Source organism: Mus pahari, chromosome 17 (genome assembly GCF_900095145.1).
Source record: "Mus pahari chromosome 17, PAHARI_EIJ_v1.1, whole genome shotgun sequence".
Taxonomy (NCBI): Eukaryota; Metazoa; Chordata; class Mammalia; order Rodentia; family Muridae; genus Mus; species Mus pahari.
The window spans coordinates 62,772,752-62,794,712 of NC_034606.1; the positions used below are offsets into that span (position 1 = coordinate 62,772,752).

Sequence of the window (21,961 nt, forward strand, 5' to 3'; positions counted from 1 at the left end):
AACTCACTCTGTAGACCAGGCTGGCCTCGAACTCAGAAATCTGCCTGTCTCTGCCTCCCAAGTGCTGGGATTAAAGGCAGGCACCACCATGCCCGGCTACAGACTCCGTTCAATCACATAAGGTCCCATTTGTTGGTTGTTGTCTGACATTCTACTCAGAAAAGCCTGTGTCTTGATGTATACCTCCACCTTTTCCCTAGCAGCTAGCTTCAGAGTTTCATGTCCCATGCTGGGGTTCTTGATGCATTTGGGTTCATTTTTGGATACCCATAAGTAGGCACCCAGAACCACCTGCTGAGGAGGCTGCCTTCCTGCAATGTGTAGTAGTTTGACCGTTTACCTTCATTTCTTGTTCTACTGCTGTGTAAAATACCCCAACAAATTGGATAAAAGAAAAGGAGTTTATTGCAGTTTACAGGTGAAGAGCATCCTGGCGGGGATGATAAGGTGGCAGGAGCCTGGAGCAGCTGATCAGGTGTATCTGCACACAGGAAACAGTGGGTGACTGGCCTTACTCTGCTAGCTTGCTGGGTTTTATACAGAACCAGGAATGATCCTGCCCACTTGTAGTGTGGATTTCCCAACCTCAGTTCACTTAATCAACATAATTCTTCATGGGCTTGATCAGAGGTTAAATAATCCCTTACAAGTATGCTGGAGGCTTGCTTCCCAGGTACCTATAGATCCTGTATAGTTGGTGACACACACTACCATGGCGTCTGTTGAAACTCAGATGGCTGTAGTTACACAGAATTCTACCAGGGCCCTCTAATCAATTCCAGTAATCTACACGTCTGCTTTTGTTCCAACACCAAGTCTAATATGGCATATTAAAAGATTGAAAAGTCACTTATTTCTAAATGCATGTGCAAAAGTTCCCCCGGGGGACAGCTTGTAAAAGAATTATACAAACAAGACAGAGTTAAATACTCATTGACTCTTGTAGAGCAAAGTGGAACTATTCAGGAAAGCCTCACATCTCCTTAAGGAAAATTCATGGGGAAAACAATTCTGGAAATAAAGTCAGAAATGAGCCTTAGACATCAGGAAGAAATTCTAGGTCTGAGTCTAGTGGCAATGCAATTACAAATGCTCCTTTCTTTCTTTCTTTCTTTCTTTCTTTCTTTCTTTCTTTCTTTCTTTCTTTCTTTTTTTTTTTTTTTTTTTCGAGACAGGGTTTCTCTATATAGCCCTGGCTGTCCTGGAACTCACTCTGTAGACCAGGCTGGCCTTGAACTCAGAAATCCACCTGCCTCTTTCTAGAGCTTCCCCAGAAGTGAAAAATGAGGTGCTGAGAAAAGCATCCTTCTCCCTACTGAGGAAACTTCTCCAGACACCCTCCTTCTGGGCAGCTTCTGCTAAGCCAGGCTACCTCGCCCAAGAGCCCGCCCCATAGCCCCCTTCATTTCCTTGTTGCGGAAGCTGTAGATGACAGGATTGCACATGGGTAGGATGATGGTGTAGAGGAGAGAGAAAGGCTTGTCTTTGTCAGGACCATGTGTACTGCGGGGATTCATGTAAGAGATCATGGCTGAGGTGTACAAAGAGATGACCACAGTCAGGTGGGAGGCACAAGTAGAAAAGGTCTTCCCATGGCTTGAGGAGGAGGCCCTGTGGAGGATGGAGGCCAGGATGCGGGCATAGGAGGTGATGATGAGCACCATGGGGCTGAACAACACCACAATGGCATCCACAAAGATCAACTTCATGCTGAATTCAGGATCCCCGCAGGAGAGGGCAATCACTATGGGAGCCTCACAGAAGAAGTTCTCTATGTGGTTGTCTTTGCAGAAGGGATTCCTGAATGATATATACTCAAGAAAGATACCATTGACCATCCCAAAGGTCCAGGAAGAACACACCAGCCTGACACATACCTTCTGGCTCATGATCTGGGCATAGTTCAGTGGGTGGCAGATGGCAACATAACGGTCATAAGCCATGAAAGCCAAGAGGATGCACTCGGCCACACCCACTAGAAAGACCAAGTACATCTGGGTCATGCAAGAGACAAAAGAGACAGTGTGGTTCTTGGTCACCAGATGGACCAACATCTGTGGGATGGTGGTGGTGATGAAGCAGATGTCCAGGAAAGACAGGTGTCCAAGGAAGAAGTACATGGGGCTGTTGAGCCTGGGGTCAGTCCATGTGATGAAGATGATGAGGCCATTCATGGCCATGGCGAGGCTGTAGAGAGCCAGGAAGAGGGTGAAGAGCAATGCCCGTGTGGAAGGGGAGCTCTGCTCAAAGCCCACGAGGATGAACTCAGTCACTGTGCTGCTGTTCTTCGGGTCTGCTGTCTGGGGCCTGTTTGTGGATAGGGGACAGAGAAGGCACAAAGGACACAGTTGTATGGGAGGTAAGATGGTCACTTGGACCAGACACCCAGCAACAGGCTTTCCCTGGTGTGATGGCTATTCTTGGTTGTTCAATTGACTACTTCTGGAATGAACTACAATCCAGAAATGGAGGGCACATCTGTGATCCAGATCTTGAGGCTGGAAGACACAGACTTCTGACTGGGATCTTGACATGGGATGACACATGCTTTTGATCCAGATCTTGAGGTATAGTGGCCATGAAGTATTTAGGCCCAGGCAAGTTAGTACATGCCTTTAATCCCAGGAGACTGAGGCAAGTGGATCTCTGAGTTCAAGGCCAGCCTGGGACAGAGCAAGTTCCAAATCCATGTATGTTGGTACACATCTTTAATCTAGATCTTATGTTCTGCTGGAGGCCTACATAAGGACATCAGAAGAAGGAAGACTCACTCTTATTTGCCTGCTTGCACTTACTTGCCAGCACAAATGTTGGAACCCATTTTTTGTTTTTCAGGATTCTAGCTTATACAAAAGACACACTCAAACACCTGGCCTCGATGGACTAGGGACTACTACATTCTTGCACTTCCCATCCACAGCTGCCCATTGTTGGGTTAGTTGGACTGCACACTAACTCATTCCAATAAATTCCCATAATATATATAGAGATATTCCATAAGTTCTGTGACTCTAGAGAACCCTGGTGATAGGGAAAGTTTTGGAATTTAGCAATCTCTGGTAAATCTGTGTAGTAATGGCATAGTAAGGACAAATGCCAGGGTCACCACAGGCTCTGTGCATAAATTCTAGTTTTAGAAGCTGAGAAAGTGATCCCCTTGACTGTGGACTGATCGGATGCCCTGTGGAGTGTGCGTGTTCCAACTCCTCTAATTTCTTGCTCCAGGAACGACTAGATTCCTTTTCCATTAGATTTCTTGGTTGATCAAGGCATCAGCCGGGCCCACTCATATCATCTTCATGTGGGAAAGTTCTAGCATCTAGGACTACATTGGTGGTCTGGAAAGGGAAGGGAAGGCGGAAGACATAGTTTAATATGAACCCACAATCCTTCAGTCGGCTGACATGTTGAGATTAAGATAATGAATGGTCAACATACATCATCAGTGAGCCACAATCCACAATTAACAGAGTTCTTGGACTTGAAGTTGGCATTTAACTCAATGACTCACGAAGCCCCACTAAGGGTCAGTGCTTGCCTGTAGTTCACTGAGCAGAAACAATACTGTGCCAGCCAGCATCTTGTGCCTAGTTAGGTACCTTAGCATATGGCCGGTCAGGCACCTGTGTCCATGTGGGGGATTTTGTGAAGCAAGTCACGCCTACCTCATCCCTTGGCTCTGCTGCTCAGGCTGTGTCACTGAATCGCTGTCCCCAGAAACAGAGATGGCATGGTGTTTGAGGAAGAGCTGCTCCAGGGAGGATGGTCTGAGCTGGTGGGCCACTCTGGAAGACAGAGGTACCCGCTGAGCTCTGCAGTTCTTTGGCATCCAAGCTATTACAGAAGCATGTCTTCTTAAGCGCATTACCACACTGCGTGTGCACGGCTCCTTGTAGTGTAGGTGAGAGCTGTCACTCTCATGATGCCCTTCGCTAAGGCACACTCTTATCTCCTCACTTGCCTTTTGGGTTGTATATTTCAAACTTCTTGCCCTTTTAAAGTTTTTTGAATCCCTGCCTGACTTAAAAAATCCCATGCTCTGGGGCTGGAGAGATAGCTCAGCGGTTAAGAGCACTGACTGCTATTCTGAAGGTCCTGAGTTCAAATCCCAGCAACCACATGGTGGCTCACAACCATCCATAATGAGATCTGATGCCCTCTTCTGGGGTGTCTGAAGACAGCTACAGTGTACTTAGATATAATAAATAAATAAATCTTAAAAAAAAATCCTGTCCGGCGTGGTGGCACACACCTTTATTCCCAGCACTTGGAAGGCAGAGGCAGGCGGATTTCTGAGTTCAAGGCCAGCCTGGTCTACAGAGTGATTTCCAGGACAGCCAGGGCTACACAGAGAAACCCTGCCTCAAAAAACAAAAACCAAAAACAACAACAACAACAACAACAACAACAAAAAAATCCCATGCTCTGGCTGGGTGTGGTGGCACACGCCTTTAATCCCAGCACTTGGGAGGCAGGTGGATTTCTGAGTTTGAGGATAGCCTGGTCTACAGAGTGAGTTCCAGGACAGTCCAGTCTACACAGAGAAACCCTGTTTCAAAACGAAAACAAATCCCAAGCTCTTCTGTTACTTTAAGAAACACAATAAAAAGAAAACTGTAATTCTGTTGCAAACTCCAAACAAACAAAAATATCCTTACTCTAAAAAAATGTTACTTCTGACAAAGAATGTCTTAACAATGAAGCACAGAGGGGTTGGAGAGATGCCTTGGTGGTTAGGTTAGGAGCACTTCCTGCTCTTCAGAGAGCCGGAGTTTCTTTCCCAGCACCCACATCTGTGTATCACAATCATCTGTAACTTCAGCTCTCATAGGTCTGACATCTGTGGTCTTTGTGGGCATTTGCTCTCATATGCACACACCCACAGTTATACATAATTAAAAATAATAAATTGGGGCTGGAGAGATGGCTCAGTGATTAAGAGCACTGGCTACTATTCCAGAGGACTGGGGTTCAATGCCTAGTTCTTACATGGCAGCTCAGAATTGTCTATAACTCCAGCTCCTGGAGAGCTGACACCTTCAGACAGACCAATAGCCATGCAGTCATGACACCAATGCACATAGAATAAAAATAAACAAATCATTTAAAATAAATAAAATTTAAAAATAAAAATAAAATTATTCTTAAATTTAAAAGATTATTTTATTTTATTTTTTTATGTGTATACATGTGTTTCTATGTACTGCTTTTATGCATGGTCTTTGCAAAGGCCAGAGAGGTGGGTCAGATCTCCTGGAACTGGAATTACAGAAGGTTATGAGCCAGAATTGAATCTGAACCCGCTGGAAGTACAGTCAGTGCTTTTCGGCAATGAGCCATCTTTCTAGGCATAAAATCAATCTTAAAATAAGTAAAACTAAGTGGTAAAGATTAAAAATAATGAAAACTTAAAATGGTAACTAAAATAAAATAAATATTAAGTAAATAAAACAAAATAAATTTAAAATGAAATAAATAAAAATTAAAACTAAATGGTAGAAATTGTTACACCCTCTGCAACCAACATTAAGCTCTGCCATGTATTTAGAATGGTCTTAGAAAGGTAATGGTGATGTGAATATGCTAATCTAAATGACCGATTTGTATGCACTGACACACACACTTGTGGGATTTCTTTGTCAAACCACAGAGTATCAGAGCTGTCTTCTGCAGAGGACAAAGAGAAGACCACCATTGACAGTTATACTGATTCTGGATTCAAAGGCTGGACAATCTGAGATCTCTGAAATGGGCAGCAGTTTTCAAAGCAGTTCACATGCATCATGCTGTTGGAGGCTGTGTTTGTTGCGGTCCCTTCGTGAGGCAATTTAACCTCCTTGATGACTTGCTGATAAGTTGTATTGGACAACGAGGCTGCCCGTGGTTTGGTAGTAGAAAAGAACAGTGGGAATTTTCTGTGCCCCTAGTGCTGTCACAGCTGTTTATATAACCCGTTGTTACCATCATTTCAGAACCATCTGTAAGTAACATAGGGACTCCCAAAGTGCCCAACATCTCAGAAGAGCGGTGATTTGTCCTGTGGGGTCACCCATGGCCAGAGAAGGGGATGAAGCTGCTCAGCCACAGACATAACAAGGTGGATGGATAAAATGAAGGTCACTGAATAAAATGGTAGATGCTGTTCAGTGTGGAAAGCGGAGGGAGAAGACAGACAGCACTCTTACATGGCTGCCGTTTTCATCCTCCCGAAGGGGAATCATCTGACTTCCTTTACATCATCCAGAGGACAGCAAGTGGCTACCTGAGTGGTCTTTTCTTTTCTAAGAGAAATCTATGACTTCTTTTCTCCTGGGAGGGCTTTGCTGCCTGGTGCTGCCCGTGGCTGGAGGATGAGTCTATCTTAAGTGCACACAGAAGTCCATGTAGGTTTGCCATTGTTATTGTTAATAGGCTAATGTATTGACCACTCTGTTTGTTGACTCCTTTCCCCATTTTCTTCAGTTTATTCAATACCAGATGAAAGAGCAGTAAGTACTCACTGGAACTCTCAGAGTCCCAAGTAGTTATTTAACACGAATGGTAGCCTATATGAAGATGTCCCAGGAGCAATGAAATATGATAGAGTTGGGGCTGTAATGAAAAGCAGCTCTAAGCTAATCACAATATGTGGTAGATCCTGAAGAGGAAAGCATTCTGAAGTCTTTCATATTCTGAACTATGAAAGCACACAGTGGGTGAGCTAAGGCGAGGTCTCCATCCGTGACTATAGGAGAACGAAGAACAAAGTGTGATACCTGAGGGAAAAGTCTGGTGCCTGAGTGAAGCTTAGGTTCTTGCCATACCTGAAGCCGAGGAGAGACAGGAAGATCTCTGAGCTTACTGGAGCCCTGGCTGAATCAATAAGCTCACAGTCAGTGAGAGACTGTGTCTCAAAAGGTAAGACAGAGTGGAGAACACTCTAGACACAGATCTCTGGTCTCCATATGTATGCACACACATATGTATGCATGAACATACATAGTGCTGCATACACACAGGCAAAGAAGTATCACCTATCATATCATATCAAAAATATGTAAAGGACTTGAAAAGAAAAATTTCAATATTAGAGAGGTATATAGTCAACAGACAAATGAAGAAATGAAATTCAACATTGCTAATGACCAGGGAAGTGAACCACCACTCCAGTGATATATGACTTCTGACAGCTAGCGTGGTATTGTAAAAGGAGGCAAATGAGGGAGGGCGTGATGGCAGCATCAAGAGTATGAGCTGCTATTGCAATGGTCTGGTTTGGTTCCCAGCACCCACATAGTAGGGCACACAGCACCTGTAACTCAGCTCCAGGAGATCTGACATCTTTCTCTGATCTCTGGGCATTGCACTCGTGGGCACCACCTCTTCCATGTACACTCATAGTTAAATATACTCATAATTAAGTATAAAAATACAAGCAGTTAGGAATGAGCAGTGCTCTTCAAGAGGACAAACTTGGTTCTCTGCAGCCCTGACTGGCAGCTCACAGTTGCCTATAACTCCAGCTCCAGGGGATCTGATAGCCTTGGGTTCCAAGGCTCTATGCTCACATGCATGAGCACATGAGTACACAAGCAAGCACAATAAAAATGAAAGTAAACAATTTACAAATAAATAATAAATAAAAATTTAAGCATAGATATGGAAGACAAGTGTTAGCAAGGACACAGAGAGAAAGGACCCTTTCTGTAAACTGCTGGCTGGACCCTGAGTTCAGCTGTTATATTAAACATTATGGGGGTTCCAAAACAAACTCAAGATGTACTTATCATTTGGTGCAGTATACTCAAAGGAAATTAAACTAGCACATTGAAGACACATCTTTACTGCGGTGTTCAGTGTAATGTTGCTTACAATTGTTAAGATGTAGATTTAATGATCATGTCCATCCACAAATACCACATATTTTTAAAATGTGATATTTAATAACAAAATATAATTAGATCTTAAAAAATTAGGGAGTCCTTTCATTTTGGATAATATGAATTAAACTTAAAGAGTATCCTCATATGTAAAATCAATACAGAAATTATTTCATGAATACCATATGATATCACTAGTATATGGAATCTAAAACCCCACATCACAGACATGGAGAGTAGGAAGTGGCCATCAGAGAACTCTGTAAAGACAGAGTTCGGTCAAAGGACATACAACTTGAGTTAGCCATAAGAAATAAATTTGTGAAATCTGTTGTACACCATGGTGACTATGTTTAATAATTATGTGTTATACATTTGAAAATTGTTGAGTCAATAGTTTTTTTAAAAATACTTCTCACCTCAAACAGACAGATAATTTTATGAGGTGGTCAATATGTCAAATCAATATATTGACAATTTTTTTACAATATTTGCATATATAAAAACATCAATGATTCACTGAGAATATAACTCAGTAGGAGGGAACTTGCCTACTGGGGGCAAAGCCCTGGTTTCAATCCTTCCTTAAGCTCAAGAACTTCAGAAAACAAGCAAATGAGTGAAGGAACCCCATTTGCTGGTCTGAGGCTCTCAGTTCAGTAGTTCCACCTGCCTCTGCCTTCTACCACACCTGGCCAAGGAATAGTGTGTTTCACACCGAACACATATGCAATATTTATTTGTAAATGAAAACTGTTATTTTGAGTCACATTACTACTCCCAGCTAAGTGCCTTACAAGATAGTTATTTCCCTTGAAAGTTTAACCTTTCCCCTACAGAATCAACTAAAATTGATCTATGAAGTCAATGTTTACATTTAAAAATAAAATGCATTAATGGTCGGGTATTAAAAACCAACACATCCCACTTTTAGCTCTGTCTGCAGTAGAGGCAGAGGGACTTTGGTTTGGGTTAGGCATGCCTGGAGTTCAACTCTTAGCATAAGTTGACAGGCAGTGAGGTTTAACCCAAATCATGATTTTGATTCAGTGTCTTCTCGTCTTCCTATGGCTTCACTTCATGTTTCCAAGGACAGCTTCAAGGTCGTCTAGCCTGTCACTCACTTCCTGCTTCTGTATTCTGTAACATGTAGTAACTATTTTTAAAATGAAGTAACTTTTAAAAAAATGTATGTAAAATATATATCCTTTCCTCTTATCTGACTCCTGTAGACGTTGCAAACAGAAGCCCCTACCCTGCCCCCCAGAAAATCTCCAGCAAAATGTAGAAGGCATGTTCTTTATCACAGTCTCTGAGAAAGGACTGACTATCCACAAGAGACTTCCTAGTTTCCCTTTCCACAGGGAAGGAGAAGAAGAAGTAGAAACGGTCAGATAAGTAGAAAATACCAAGACATACAAACATAAGACAGAGGCTTAGGAATAGTGAAAATTAAAGAAAAAGAAAATCATCAAAGAGAGGGAGAGCAGTTCTCACCAAACTGTAGAAGGAAAGGCACGGAAAACCAAGGAATTCAATTGACCAAAAGAAGCTTCGAAAAGTATGGGAATGAACAGGGAAGGACAAAAAAGGACTGGAGGAGGGATTCCAGGAGCCTCCACCCACAGAGAAAGCAAGACAAACCCAACTCAGAGGGAGGGCCAGGAGGGCTGGCACAAGGCTGTGCACGCCTGACTGCTTATCGAACCAGCTCTGGGGAGCCCAGGCTCTAGCAAGAAACATTGAGCTGGGTTTTCTCCCTTCCCAGCCTCCAAAATAAGACTCAGCAAGAGAGGGGAGCTCTCACTGCTATGTCTAAGTGTTGTCTGTCCCAGCCAGGAGGGCAGGTGAGCGGACTGATGCCATGATGGAATTATGGAAAGAAGACACAGAGGAAGAAGTGGCCAGTTAAAGATCCAGGGCAGCAGAGACTCTGGTAGACTCTAGAGAGGGAGAAAGTGAGCAAGGGAAAGGTTAACAGAGTCAATGCTGTGACCCCTCCCTCTCATGGCCGCTGTGTGGTGTGAATGCAGATAGTCTCTGAGAGACCCGGAGTATGCTTGGCTCTGGTGACAAGGTCAGAGACAAGGTCAGCTTCATAGCAGAGGAGAGTTCATTCACTGACCTTGACCATGGGGTTTGGGACAGGCCGATGAGGGCATTGTGCTGGTCTTGGATGCAGAAGAGAGATCCAGAGGCTCAGGGTGAGGGTGCAGGGTGTTTGCTGCAGATGAGCTGTGCATTTATAGGGCTGTGGACTTGGGTTCCTCTCCTCCCTGCTCTCCCTCCTATCTCTCAGGTGTGCTCACCTGAGCACGTGAACCCCTCTCCCTTCCTCAGGCAGATGGGAGCTTCCAGGTGGTTACTATGGCAGCAGGTTGTATTAAGGCCAAGTGTTTGTTCTTGGGGCCTGAGCAGTCCAAGTGTGTCCCTGGGGGTGTGTGGTGGTTTTACTTGGTCCATTTTAAGGCTCCCTGGTGAGACCATGCTCATGGCAAGTGGCCTAGAGAGCCCAACACACTCCCAGGTTTTCTTGAGAAATTTGTGTTCTAGTATAGATAGCAAATATGATCATTGTACCTTCAGATTCAGGTTAAGAAGTCGTGTGTGTGTGTGTGTGTGTGTGCGTGCGTGTGTTGCATCCATACAGTGTTACTTGTGTGTATGTTTTCAGGGCTCACCATTTGTCACTGGACAACCAATTGGTGTGCTCCCTCCTGGGGAGAGCCACCTCTCCTGCTCCTAGCTTTCCTCCATTGCCTCTGTTTTTTTGTATAGGCTTGATTTCTCATGGGCTTTTCCATGTCCACATTGGCGTGTCCATTGGTGCTGTCCTTGTTCAGCTCACAGTCATGCTGGTGGGACCTTCTGATGTTGCTAGAAGACACAGTCTCACAGAAGAGTCACTGATCCTCTGGCTCTTACAATTTTATTTATTATATGTAAGTACACTGTCGCTGTCTCCAGACACCCCACAAGAGGGAGTCAAATCTCAATGCGGATGGTTGTGAGCCACCATGTGGTTGCTGGGATTTGAACTCAGGACCTTCGGAAAAGCAGTCAGTGCTCTTAACCGCTGAGCCATCTTTCCAGCCCTGGCTCTTAAAAATCTTTCTTCTTCCGTTTACAAGGTTTCCTGAGTGTGGCAGTGTTTTGTAGATGTATCCATTGGGTCTGGGCTCCAGTGTATTGATTGGTTGTGGTGTTTGGTAGTGGTCTCTTTGTGTCTTGACGAGAGGTGAACGCTACTTTTAACTGTGGGTAAGGACAAATCTATAGATTGTTGTTAGGAATTGGGTAGTTTGGTAACTTAGTGGTTGTAGATTCTCCCGCAGAAGCCACCGCTTTGCTAGCACTGAGTAGTTGGCCAGGTTTCCAAGTACCAGGCCTGGTCTTCTTCTTGTTGAATGAATAGACAGCAGTTGGTGCCACCAAGGCATGCATGCCACTACAGCACCCCCAGGGTTATGGTGGCATGCTGCTTGTTGATGTGGTTCACAGATGTCATAGCTGTTAGGGCTACTGATTGTTTCCCTCCTTTGGATGTTTGCATAGAACCTTCTGGAAGCCTAGTCCTCTAAGAGGAGATATTCAGGTCAGTTCCAGTACTACAGGGGTGTACTGGCTGGTTTTGTGTCAACTTGACACAAGCTGGAGTTATCACAGAGAAAGGAGCTTCCCTTGAGGAAATGCCTCCATGAGATCCAGCTGTAAGGCATTTTCTCAACTATCGATCAAGGAGGGAGGACCCATTGTGGGTGGTGCCATCCCTGGGCTGGTAGTTCTGGGTTCTATAAGAAATCAAGCTGAGCAAGCCAGGGGAAGTAAGCCAGTAAGCAGCACCCCTCCATGGCTCTGCATCAGCTCCTGCCTCCAGGTTACTGCCTGTGGGGAGCCACAGCCCCTGGGGCCGCACCCCAACATGGCGCCTACAAGAAGAGAGTTCTTATAAAAAAAACAAGTCCTTATTTGGCTGCTGCTGTTATCCCTGCTGATCATTGGCTGAGCTTGCTTACCTGGCAGGGCTAAATTGCCTGGCTGCTTGTGGACGTTGTACATCGTGGTGCGGAGCCTAGTGCGCACCACGATGTACAACGTCCACAAGCAGTGCCTGAAGTGTGTGGTGTCTTCAGCAATAGAGACTAACCTCCCACCTTGGGGGACAACCAAGAGCAATACCAATAGGCTGTATGTCCTTGAGGGTCTCTTAGACATTTTTGCCTGACAATTTAAAATCTCACATCTGACACTAGGGTTTTTGTTGGGTGGTGTTTGGCTCTTGGAGAGACTGAATCAGTTCACATGAGAAAAGTTCACTAAGACTACAAATGCATAATTATACACCGAATCACATACTTTATAGGATTTTAAAGGTGATTTCTTGTGGCTTTTCAGACATTCAAGTTGCTTTTTTTTTTTTTTAACTTCCCTCCTTCCTTATTTACCTCCCCTTCCCCCAGGGAGCCTCTTCTTTCCTATTTTTTTTTTTAAAGATTTATTTATTATATGTAAGTACACTGTAGCTGTCTTCAGACACACCAGGAGAGGGCACCAGACCTCATTACTGATGGTTGTGAGCCACCATGTGGTTGCTGGGAATTGAATGCCTAACGGCTGAGTCGCCATCTCTCCAGCCCTCTTCTTTCCTGTTTTTTTTTTTTTTTTTTTCCCATCAGCTCAGCTGTATCCTGCCATTCCCCTGTATGCTCTCCCCACCTTCTTCTGTATTTGCCCTCCTGCCTTCCCATTTCCCTGAGCATCTGTATCCTTCTAACCCTCTCTGTTGCTCCCAATTCCCCTATCCTGGCAATGGCCCCATGTTACTTTCTTGGTTTCTATAGTTACCGTAGGCTGTGTGCTCACATGTGAAGATTTGGAGCTAGGAGCCACCAAGAGAAAACATGTGGCATTTGTCTTTGGGGGCCTGGGTTTCATCACTCAGTATGATCTTTTTTAGTCCCATCCATGAACCTGCAAAGTTCGTGATTTCATTTTTCTTTACAGCTGAATAGTATTCCACAGTGTACATTAGCACCACATTTTCATTAGCTTCTCAGTGGTTGTAGGGTTCATATGTCATTTCCATTCCCCATCTGTAGCTGACCTTTGCTACTTTGTGGGTTCTTCTTTTTCCCACCCTTACCCCCAGGTTTCATCCCTAGAGAGAAAGAAGGACAGAGAGGAGAGAGAGGCAGGGAGGGAGGCAGGGAGGGAGGGAGGGAGGGAGGGAGAGAGAGAGAGAGAGAGAGAGAGAGTTACAGAGGGTGAAAGGCTGGGAAATCTCTGAATCTCCCTTGTTTCTTTGTTTGTAGCTGGATTTTGCTACCTTGTGGGTTCTTTTTCCCCACCCTTTATCCTCCTGGTTTCACCCCCAACACCAGAAAGGAGAGAAATAAGGGTGGGGGTGGGGAGAGAGAGAGATCTCTGAATCTAATTTCTTTCTTATTTCTTCTTTGACTGTGACTACTAACAAATCACATCCAACCCTTCTGAAATACCAACAGCCACCTGTTGCACCTTTTGGGGCCTTGCATTTATATACCTTCCAAAGAGTTCCCAGCATTCCAAGAGTCACACAATTGCAGAAACCATCTGCAGCTGGCAAAACCACACCTCTTCTAGAGTGTGGGGCAAATCATAGTCAGCTGCTGCTGGCAGACCAAAGCAGCCCCGTTTCCCCATACAAGGGATTAAAACAAAAACATATCCCCACCTCTCTCTCTCTCTCTCTCTCTCTCTCTCTCTCTCTCTCTCTCTCTCTCTCTCTCTCTCTGTGTATGTGTGTGTGTGTATGTGTTTTAAGAAACCAAAATTCCATAATGTCACAACATCTATCTACTGTGAAGAGAGCAGTAAAGAATGTGGCCGAGGGGAATCTGGGGAGTGTCTGTCAAGTCCTCTGGGCACATTCCAAGGAGTGGTAGAGCTGGGTAATTTGGTAGATTTGTTTTTAGCTACTGGAGAACTCTTTTTGTTTTGGTTTTGGTTTTGGTTTTTTGAGACAGGGTTTCTCTGTATAGCCCTGGCTGTCCTGGAACTCTCTTTGTAGACCAGGCTGGCCTCGAACTCAGAAATCCACCTGCCTCTGCCTCCCCAGTGCTGGGATTAAAGGCGTGTGCCACCACACCCGGCTTCTGGAGAACTCTTAACGGTGGTTTCCAGAGTGGCAGCACCATGTTGCAATCCCATCAACAATGAATGAGGGTCTCCCCACCCCAAGTTCTCTCCAGCATCTGTTGTCAGTTATTTTGTTGATTTTTGCCATTCTGACTGGGGTAAGATGATATCTCAAAGCTGTTTTGATTTGCATTTCCCTAATTGCTGGGGATGATGAGTTTTTTTTTTTTTTTTTTTTTTTTTTTTTGAGCTATTTCTTAGCCATTTTAAAAATTCTTCCTTTGAGAACTCCCTATTTAGGTATCAGGTCCATTTCTTTGAATGAGTCTAATTGCTTGTTTTAGTTTAGGTTTGTTTATTTACATCCCCAATATTGTTTCCCTTTCAGACCCCCTCACAGAGTTCCCCCCCCACTCCCTTCCCTTCACCCTCTGGGAGGGCAATCCTCTCCCCCCCGTGTCTCCCCACCCTGGTGCACCAAGTCTCTGCAGATTAGGCACATCCTCTCCCACTGAGGCCAGGTATGGCATCCCTGTGCCACATACGTGCCAGGGGCCTTCCTTAGATCAGCCTGTGTATGTTCTTTGGTTGGTGGCTCAGTCTTTGTGAGTTCCCAGGGGTCCAGGTTAGTTGACACTGTTGGTCTTCCTGTGGGGTTGCCATCTCCTTAAGGGCCTTCAATCCTTCCCCTAACTCTTCTGTAGGGGTCCCCGACTTCTGTCCAGTGTTTGTCTGTGGGTATCTGCATCTGTTTTTGTTTGCTTGTTTGTTCATGTTGACTCATTTTTCAGCTCAGGGGCTATGTATCCCCTGTCAGATGAATAGCTGGAGAAGATTGTCTCCCATTCTGTGGGCTTCATCTTTAGTCAACTGTTTGTTTCTCTTGTCAGTTGTCCTTAGTTCCTAGGCAAATGAAGTCCTGATCAGGGACTCCTTTTCTATACTTTCATCACATAGGCATTGTGTGTGTGTGTGTGTGTGTGTGTGTGTGTGTGTGTGTGTATGTATTTAATTTATTCTTCTCTCATATATTACACCCTGACTACAGTTTCCCTTCCCCCCTCTAGCCTCTTCCCCCTTACCTGCTTCCCCCACCCCCTGCCCCCTGATACACCCCCTTTACCTCCCTTTAGCAAAGAGCAGGCCTTCTAGGGGCATCCATCACATATGGCATAACCAGCTACAGTAAGACCAGGATCATATCCTCATAATCACGGCTGGACAAGGCAACCCAGTAGGAGGAAAAGGGTCTCAAAGGCAGGCAGAGAGTCAGAGGCAGGCCCCTCCCACTGTCGGGAGTCCCACAGAACACTGAGCTATACAACCATGACATATACGCAGAGGACCTGGGTCTGACCCACACAGACTCCCTAATCTGATCTCTCTGAGCCCACTTGAGTCCCAGTCCGTTGGTTCTGTGAACTGTGTCCTTGTGGTGTCCTTGATCACTCTGGCTCCTCCAATCCTTCCTCTCCCTCCTCCGCAGGACTCCTGGAACACCATCTATATTTGGCTGTGGGGCTTGGCGTCTGCTCCCATCAGTTGCTGGATGAAGTCTCTATGGTCTCTCTAATGATGATGATGCTAGGCTCTGGCCCCAAGACATCTGTGTGTTTGCCTTTTTGGGTCTGGGTCACCTAACTCAGGATGACTTTCTTCTAGTCTGCCCGTGTTCCCTTAGAGCAGTTTGAATGTCTCAGGTGTCAATTTTAGGTGTTTGCTCCACGTGGTGTTAGTCTTTGTGCAAGGCTCTAACTTCATCCTTCTGCGTGCGGACATCCGGTTCTACCAGCACCATTTTTTGAGATGCTTTCTTTTTTTTTTCCAGTGTATGTTATTTTGGTCATATTTGTCAAATAATTAAGTGGCTGAAATTACATGGGCTCATGTTTGAGTCTTTGACTTTGTTTCATTGGTCTACGAGTCTGTTTTTGCCAATAACATATTATTTTTATTACTATGTCTCTGCACTATATCTTTAGATCTGGAACTGTGATACCTCCAACCCCCTTGTCCCCCAGATTGTTTTGTTTATCTGGGATCTTTTGTGGCTCCATGTGAATTTAAAGATAGTTTTCTTTTTCTATTTCTTCAAAGAATGAGACGGGGATTTTGAGTGGCATTGCAGTAAATCTAGAAAAAGCATTTGGGGGCTGGTGAGATGGCTCAGTGGGTAAGAGCACCCGACTGCTCTTCTGAAGGTCTGGAGTTTAAATCCCAGCAACCACATGGTGGCTCACAACCATCCGTAACAAGATCTGATGCCCTCTTCTGGAGTGTCTGAAAACAGCTACAGTGTACTTACATATAANAAANAAANAAANCTTAAAAAAAAAAAAAAAAAAAGAAAAGAAAAGAAAAAGCATTTGGTAGAATGGTCATTACCGCAGTTAATTCTACCAACCCATGAGCTTGGGATATCTTTTCATTTTCTATTGTCTCTATCTCTTTCTTCGGAGGTTTAAAGTTTTCAATGTAGATGTCCTTCACTTTATTATACTCCAACAACAAACAGAGAGAGAAAGAGGTCACAGACACACTTCCATTCACAACAGACCTCAAGTCAAATCAAATAAAAATATCCTTGCTCTGTTTTGTTTCTTGGTTGTAATATCTTTTGCCTTACTTCATATGCAGGCAATAGTATCCTGCCTTGCCACAGGGCTGAAGGAATAGAAACAGTAAATCAAAATTATCAACACAAATAAATCTTCCCTCCATACACATTCCTTGTCTTAAGTATTTTGTAGATAATGACAAAAACAAAAACAAAATTAAACCACAAAAAACCCAAGAACTAAATATATTTGAAAAAAGGAAGTATCTCAAGTTTTAAATGAAGTGAACATGACTTCAATACCAAAATATGACAGAACAAAATAATTCAATTTCTTAGAATTATGGTTACAGAATTCTTGGACAAACTTAGACATCAAACTGCATCTTCCAATGTATTAAAATTAATTCCTTTTATATAAGGTGAGTTTATTATGATAATTCAAGATTTATTGAACATTAAAATGTGAATTAATATAAATCCTCATACTAACAGACAAATGAAAATGATAGATGATCTCAATTTATTTAGAAAATTCATCAACTTGATTGAAAATTCACAACATTTTAATTTTTGCATTTAATTTTATAAAAGGCTTTCAGCTAACCAGGAATGTGAAAGAACTCTAAGTGGTTAAAGATCACAGACTAACAAGTACAAGCCCAGTTCTAGGGAAAAGTTACCTACTTTAGAGCTGTTGGCTAGTAAGGTCCCACAGATCCCCAAGCATCACAGGCCATAATTGCTCTCAGGATGCAAAGGGAAGACCCTGTTGCTGAAGCTACCACATTCTTGAGTCACATAGCACAGAAAACCAAGCTGGTATTTGATCTGGAAGCTTCCTTCCTCCTGGCTAGCTTCACAGTGTCAGGAGGTGGTGGGATGAGGGTTACCAGAGCAGAAATGTAATCAGCAGTCCTCCCAGCTGTGAACCCTTGAGCTACAACACAACCAGCCTGCTATGATGTGATTAGCTCCACAGTGGCACAGATAGCATGAGAGTAACCAACCGCTTTGTACTTAAGTCCGGATTGCTTTGTGGATGACCATTTCTGTTTCACATTGAATTTGCCCCAGCCTAACAGAGGAAATGACATCTAAACCACACTACAACACACTTCCCCTGAACATTCTAAACACCTCCATTGAAAGAAGATGACTTAAATAAATAAAACCCACTCACAACCACCAATCAAACACCAGATATAAAAGCTCAAACCTATTAATAAAAATATTCTTATGGATTCTATGGTTTGGTGTCACCTTGACACAAGCTAGAGTCATGAGAGAGGAAGTAGCCTCAGTTGAGGAAGTGCCTCAACAAGATCCATATGGAAGGCATTTTCTCAGTTAGTGATCAACGAGGGAGGGCTCATCCACTTTCTGGTTGGACTTAAAAACCCACTCCACAAGATAAAACCTATACCTAGTACCAATTTCAGAACCAAGAACCTGTAGCTAGACAGTAAGTTCTCACACTTTTTATTCTGCGTAGTATTACACGAATTTCTGATGACTTACCATCATACCTGTAGATTAATGCATTCCTCATCAGAGGATGGTAAATAATACAGAGACCCATGACTGGTCGTGGTGCAGAGAATGAGAGACTGAAGAATGTCCAACTCTGTATCCATATCACACCCCTCCTTTCAAGGGTTAGTGATTCTTGCAGAAGAGAGAATGCAGACTGTAAGAGCCAGAAGTGGTATGTGACTACAAGTAAAGAATATTTTTCCAGACCCATCAGGGCAACAGCACATATAAGGTAAAAGAAGTTGTAACAGCATGTATAATACCTAAAAAACTCAAGTCAGATCATGCAAAATCCAAGCTGCAAAGTGGAGATGGTCATGAACTCCCACCCCTAGCTGAAAAGTTATTGACACCAGCTACTGCACTCGGGAGAGTGGGCCCTGCACCTTGCCTGGGCAGCACAGAAGAGCTCACCCTGGCAGCAGAGATTGGGGCAGGACATAGAGTTGGCCTGAGGGTGTAAGAGCAGGAGAGCTGGCCCTGCCCCTTGCCTGAGCAAAGCAGGAGAGCTGGGACTGGTGGTGTGGGCATGGACGAACAGATGGGATGACAAACCCAGCTTCCACCCAGGCCCAGATCCAGGGCTTTGACTCGGTTCACCTCAGTATCCACCCCATTTATGAACTGCTGGAGTAGGTGAAGGACTGGTCCTACAGAGCCAAAGCTGCAGGATCTCCATGACACAGGGCAACAAGAGGATAACTGAGAGAAGTCCTGGCGAGGGTCCAGTATTGATCATGTAGCAGAAGCCAGAGGACTTGAACCAGACCAATGACACATTGCAATGAACGCTTGCAAATAAAGGTGTTTGGACAAAAAAAGTATACTGTGTGACACACTGGGACACACCTTAGCTTCCATGGTGAGATAACTTTTAATCTTTTCTTTCCTTTTTTAAAATTTCTATGGAATGTCCTCCAAACTCTTTTGATGAAGCCAGTACTGTTTTGATACCAAAAACCAGACAAATGTGCAAACAAAAAAAGGTGTCTGCAGATTGATGTCCTTGGTGAACAGATAGGTTCAAGTATTTTCACCAAAATACTTGCAAACTGAATACAGGGACACACCAGAAAGATCGTGCTCTGGGGACATTTTACTGATGAGTGATTGATGTGAAAGGGTCCCAGTGGGTGTGGGCTACACCTCCCCTGAGCAGAGGATCCTAGGGTGTACAAAAGCAAGCTGATCAAGCGAGCCATGGAGAGCCAGCCAGTAGGCAGCTCTCTTCCATCGACCACTCTTCCAGGTCCTGTCTTCCGGCTCCAGCCCTGAGGTCCTTATTCTGACTTCCCTCAGTGAAGGCTGTGTAAGCTGAGCCAACCCTTTCCTCCCCAAGTTGCCTTTGGTTGTGATCTTCATCACAGAAAGCTGACTAGAGCAAGAGTGCCCCGGACAAAGAGACCGATACTGGCCAAGGCGAGGAACCTGCAAGAGAGCGAGAGACCAAAGGTGAGTTTCTAGGGGTTACTCCTACAGGAAGGCATTTTACAGGTCATAGTTTGTTGGGGTCTCAGGGCAGAAGGGCAGAGGAGAAAGGGATGGGGTGAGCTAGACTGGGATGTGAAGGTGGTGAGGTCAAGGGTGATGGAAGGGTAGATGGATGGAACGTGGTCTGAAACCACAGGGGAAGCAAGGGGATTGGATTGGAGCCTTGCAATCAGCAGGCAGAGGGTGTGACTGGACAGGAAAGGCCTCACAAGACTTTGAGAGGTAGGGGTGGACAGATGGACACACAGAGTCTTCAAAGCAGGTTGTGTTACAAGTGCATCTACAGATCATTGCCGTTGACCGTCCCACCACAGGCAGCTTTGCAGACAATTCTGTATGCTATTCTCCTCTCAGTCTCAAGCGTCTCCTTTCTTCCCATATCACCACCGCTCACCAGCTTCCTTTTTCTGCCCTCAACCTCTTTCCACGTTTGTCCATGGTTGAGATTTTAGGGCATTACATTTTGGAGTGAAGTTGTCCTGACTGTTTAGGATGTTTAGTACTTTCTGGCGCATGCTCTTAGATGCCAGTAGCGAATCTTTTCAACATTGCCAAATTGTCATTGATTGGGAGTCACTGATCTAGATCATACGTAAAGGGATAGAGGCTGGGAAGAGCCAGGGGAAGGCTGGGGCAGGCAGACTCACAAGCTGTGAGTGACTTAGGAATAAAATAGAAGACAAGAAGGAAGCTCGGAATACTGTAAAGTTAAACTATACAAATGACTATCCGGGCTAGTGATGGTATTCCAGGAGGCACCAAGAGTGACTGTGCCTCTGAGTAATACCTGGACTTGGGGAACTAGACTAAGGGGATTAAGACTTGAAGACCCTGCTTCAAAAAAGAAAAACAGTTTAAAATATTTGTAAATAAATTTGAGTGTGTGACAGAATATTATCATCAGTGCTCACACATTTGCATCTGCACATACAAGTAACAAACAGGCTCACACGTAAGTAACAAACACATGCAGACACACATACACACACTACACACATACATCACACACAGACAAATACACAAACATTGATAAATATACACACACATACACCCCATGACACCGACATACATATACACACACATATACCACATACACCATACACACATACATACAACACATGTACTACACACACAAACACAGATACATACATACACATACAGTACACACACACACACACACACACACACACACACACACACACACAGAGTTGTGCTCCTGAAACTTGATCTGATTTTCTTCTTCATTTACTTTCCCTCAATTCATGCAATCAGTTCTTTGCATTGCACTTCTGTCCCCAAGAAGGAAAGTGTGTTACTAAGGTCTAGGGGGCACAGAGGTCTTTGTGCTCACAGACATGCACTAGGGGAGCCCGGGATGCTAATCACGTGGAGTTATTCCTTCAGTGGAAGGAACCCAAAGCATGTTTCCAACCGGAAGGCTAGCATGGACATGCTTTCTAGCCTGGTGGCCTTTGTGCAGTCTGTGTGGCCAGGGACACTCTGGCGCAGGACCCTCCTGACCCTTCTAGCAAACTCACCGTTCTCAGTCAGTTTATAGAACCTTTCCTTCTGGAAGCTGTCACATGTACTTGACAAAGAGTTTTGATGCAGTCACGTCTCATCTGTATTTAGCCTACTTGGTTCCTCAAAGAGATTTAGGTGAGCTCTGCTGTGCACACAGGGCTGGGTTTCAGAAGCATAGTTTCCAACAGACTGTGCTGTATTTACACATGCCTAAAATAAGCAAGCTGGGGCCAGAAACCTGAAGTTTGAATCAACACTGGCTACGAAGTTACGTTTTGCTGACCTGCCTCATTGCCTCCTGAGCATGTCTCTCTGTTGCCAGTGAAAGTCTAAGAAAATCCTGCTCTCACAAATGATGATCGTCAGAGAAGATTTGCCTGGGCTGAAAGTCAACTAGAGATATGAGACATGGACACTACCTTGGTTAAGGTTTCCATTGCCATAAAGAGACATCATGACCAAGGCAACTCTTACAGAGGAGAACATTTAATTGGGGGCTGGCTTACAGGTTTAGAGGTTCAGTCCACTATCAACATGACAGGAAGCATGGCAGTGTGCAGGCAGATCTGAAGGACCTGAGAGTTCTACATCTTGATCCGAGGACAGTCAGGAGGAGTAGATGACCAGGAGGGGACTCTCTTCCACATGGGGCAGAGCTTAAGTACTAGGAGACTACAAAGCCTGCCCACACAGTGACACACTTCCTCCAACAAGGCCACACATTACAAATATAGTGCCACTTCCTATGGGCCAAGCATGTTTAAACCACTACAGACACAAAAGAAATTTCCCCTTGAGTCCAATGCTAAGGTGGCAATGACTGCTCATTCCTGGACTCTGTCCAGTGGAGGGAACTTTTTCCTTATAGATCTTCCTC

At 44.4% G+C, this 21,961-nt stretch overlaps 1 protein-coding gene across 1 annotated transcript; it reads right to left on the minus strand.

The window, feature by feature from the left end:
- Positions 1–1,358: 1,358 nt before the first annotated feature.
- LOC110334449 (olfactory receptor 10AD1-like) lies at positions 1,359–8,862 on the minus strand. The gene is made up of 2 exons (XM_021216161.1): positions 8,854–8,862; positions 1,359–2,285 (listed from the first exon to the last, which is right to left on the minus strand). Exons 1-2 carry the CDS (start codon positions 8,860–8,862, stop codon positions 1,359–1,361), a joined length of 936 nt encoding a protein of 311 aa, XP_021071820.1.
- Positions 8,863–21,961: the final 13,099 nt, after the last annotated feature.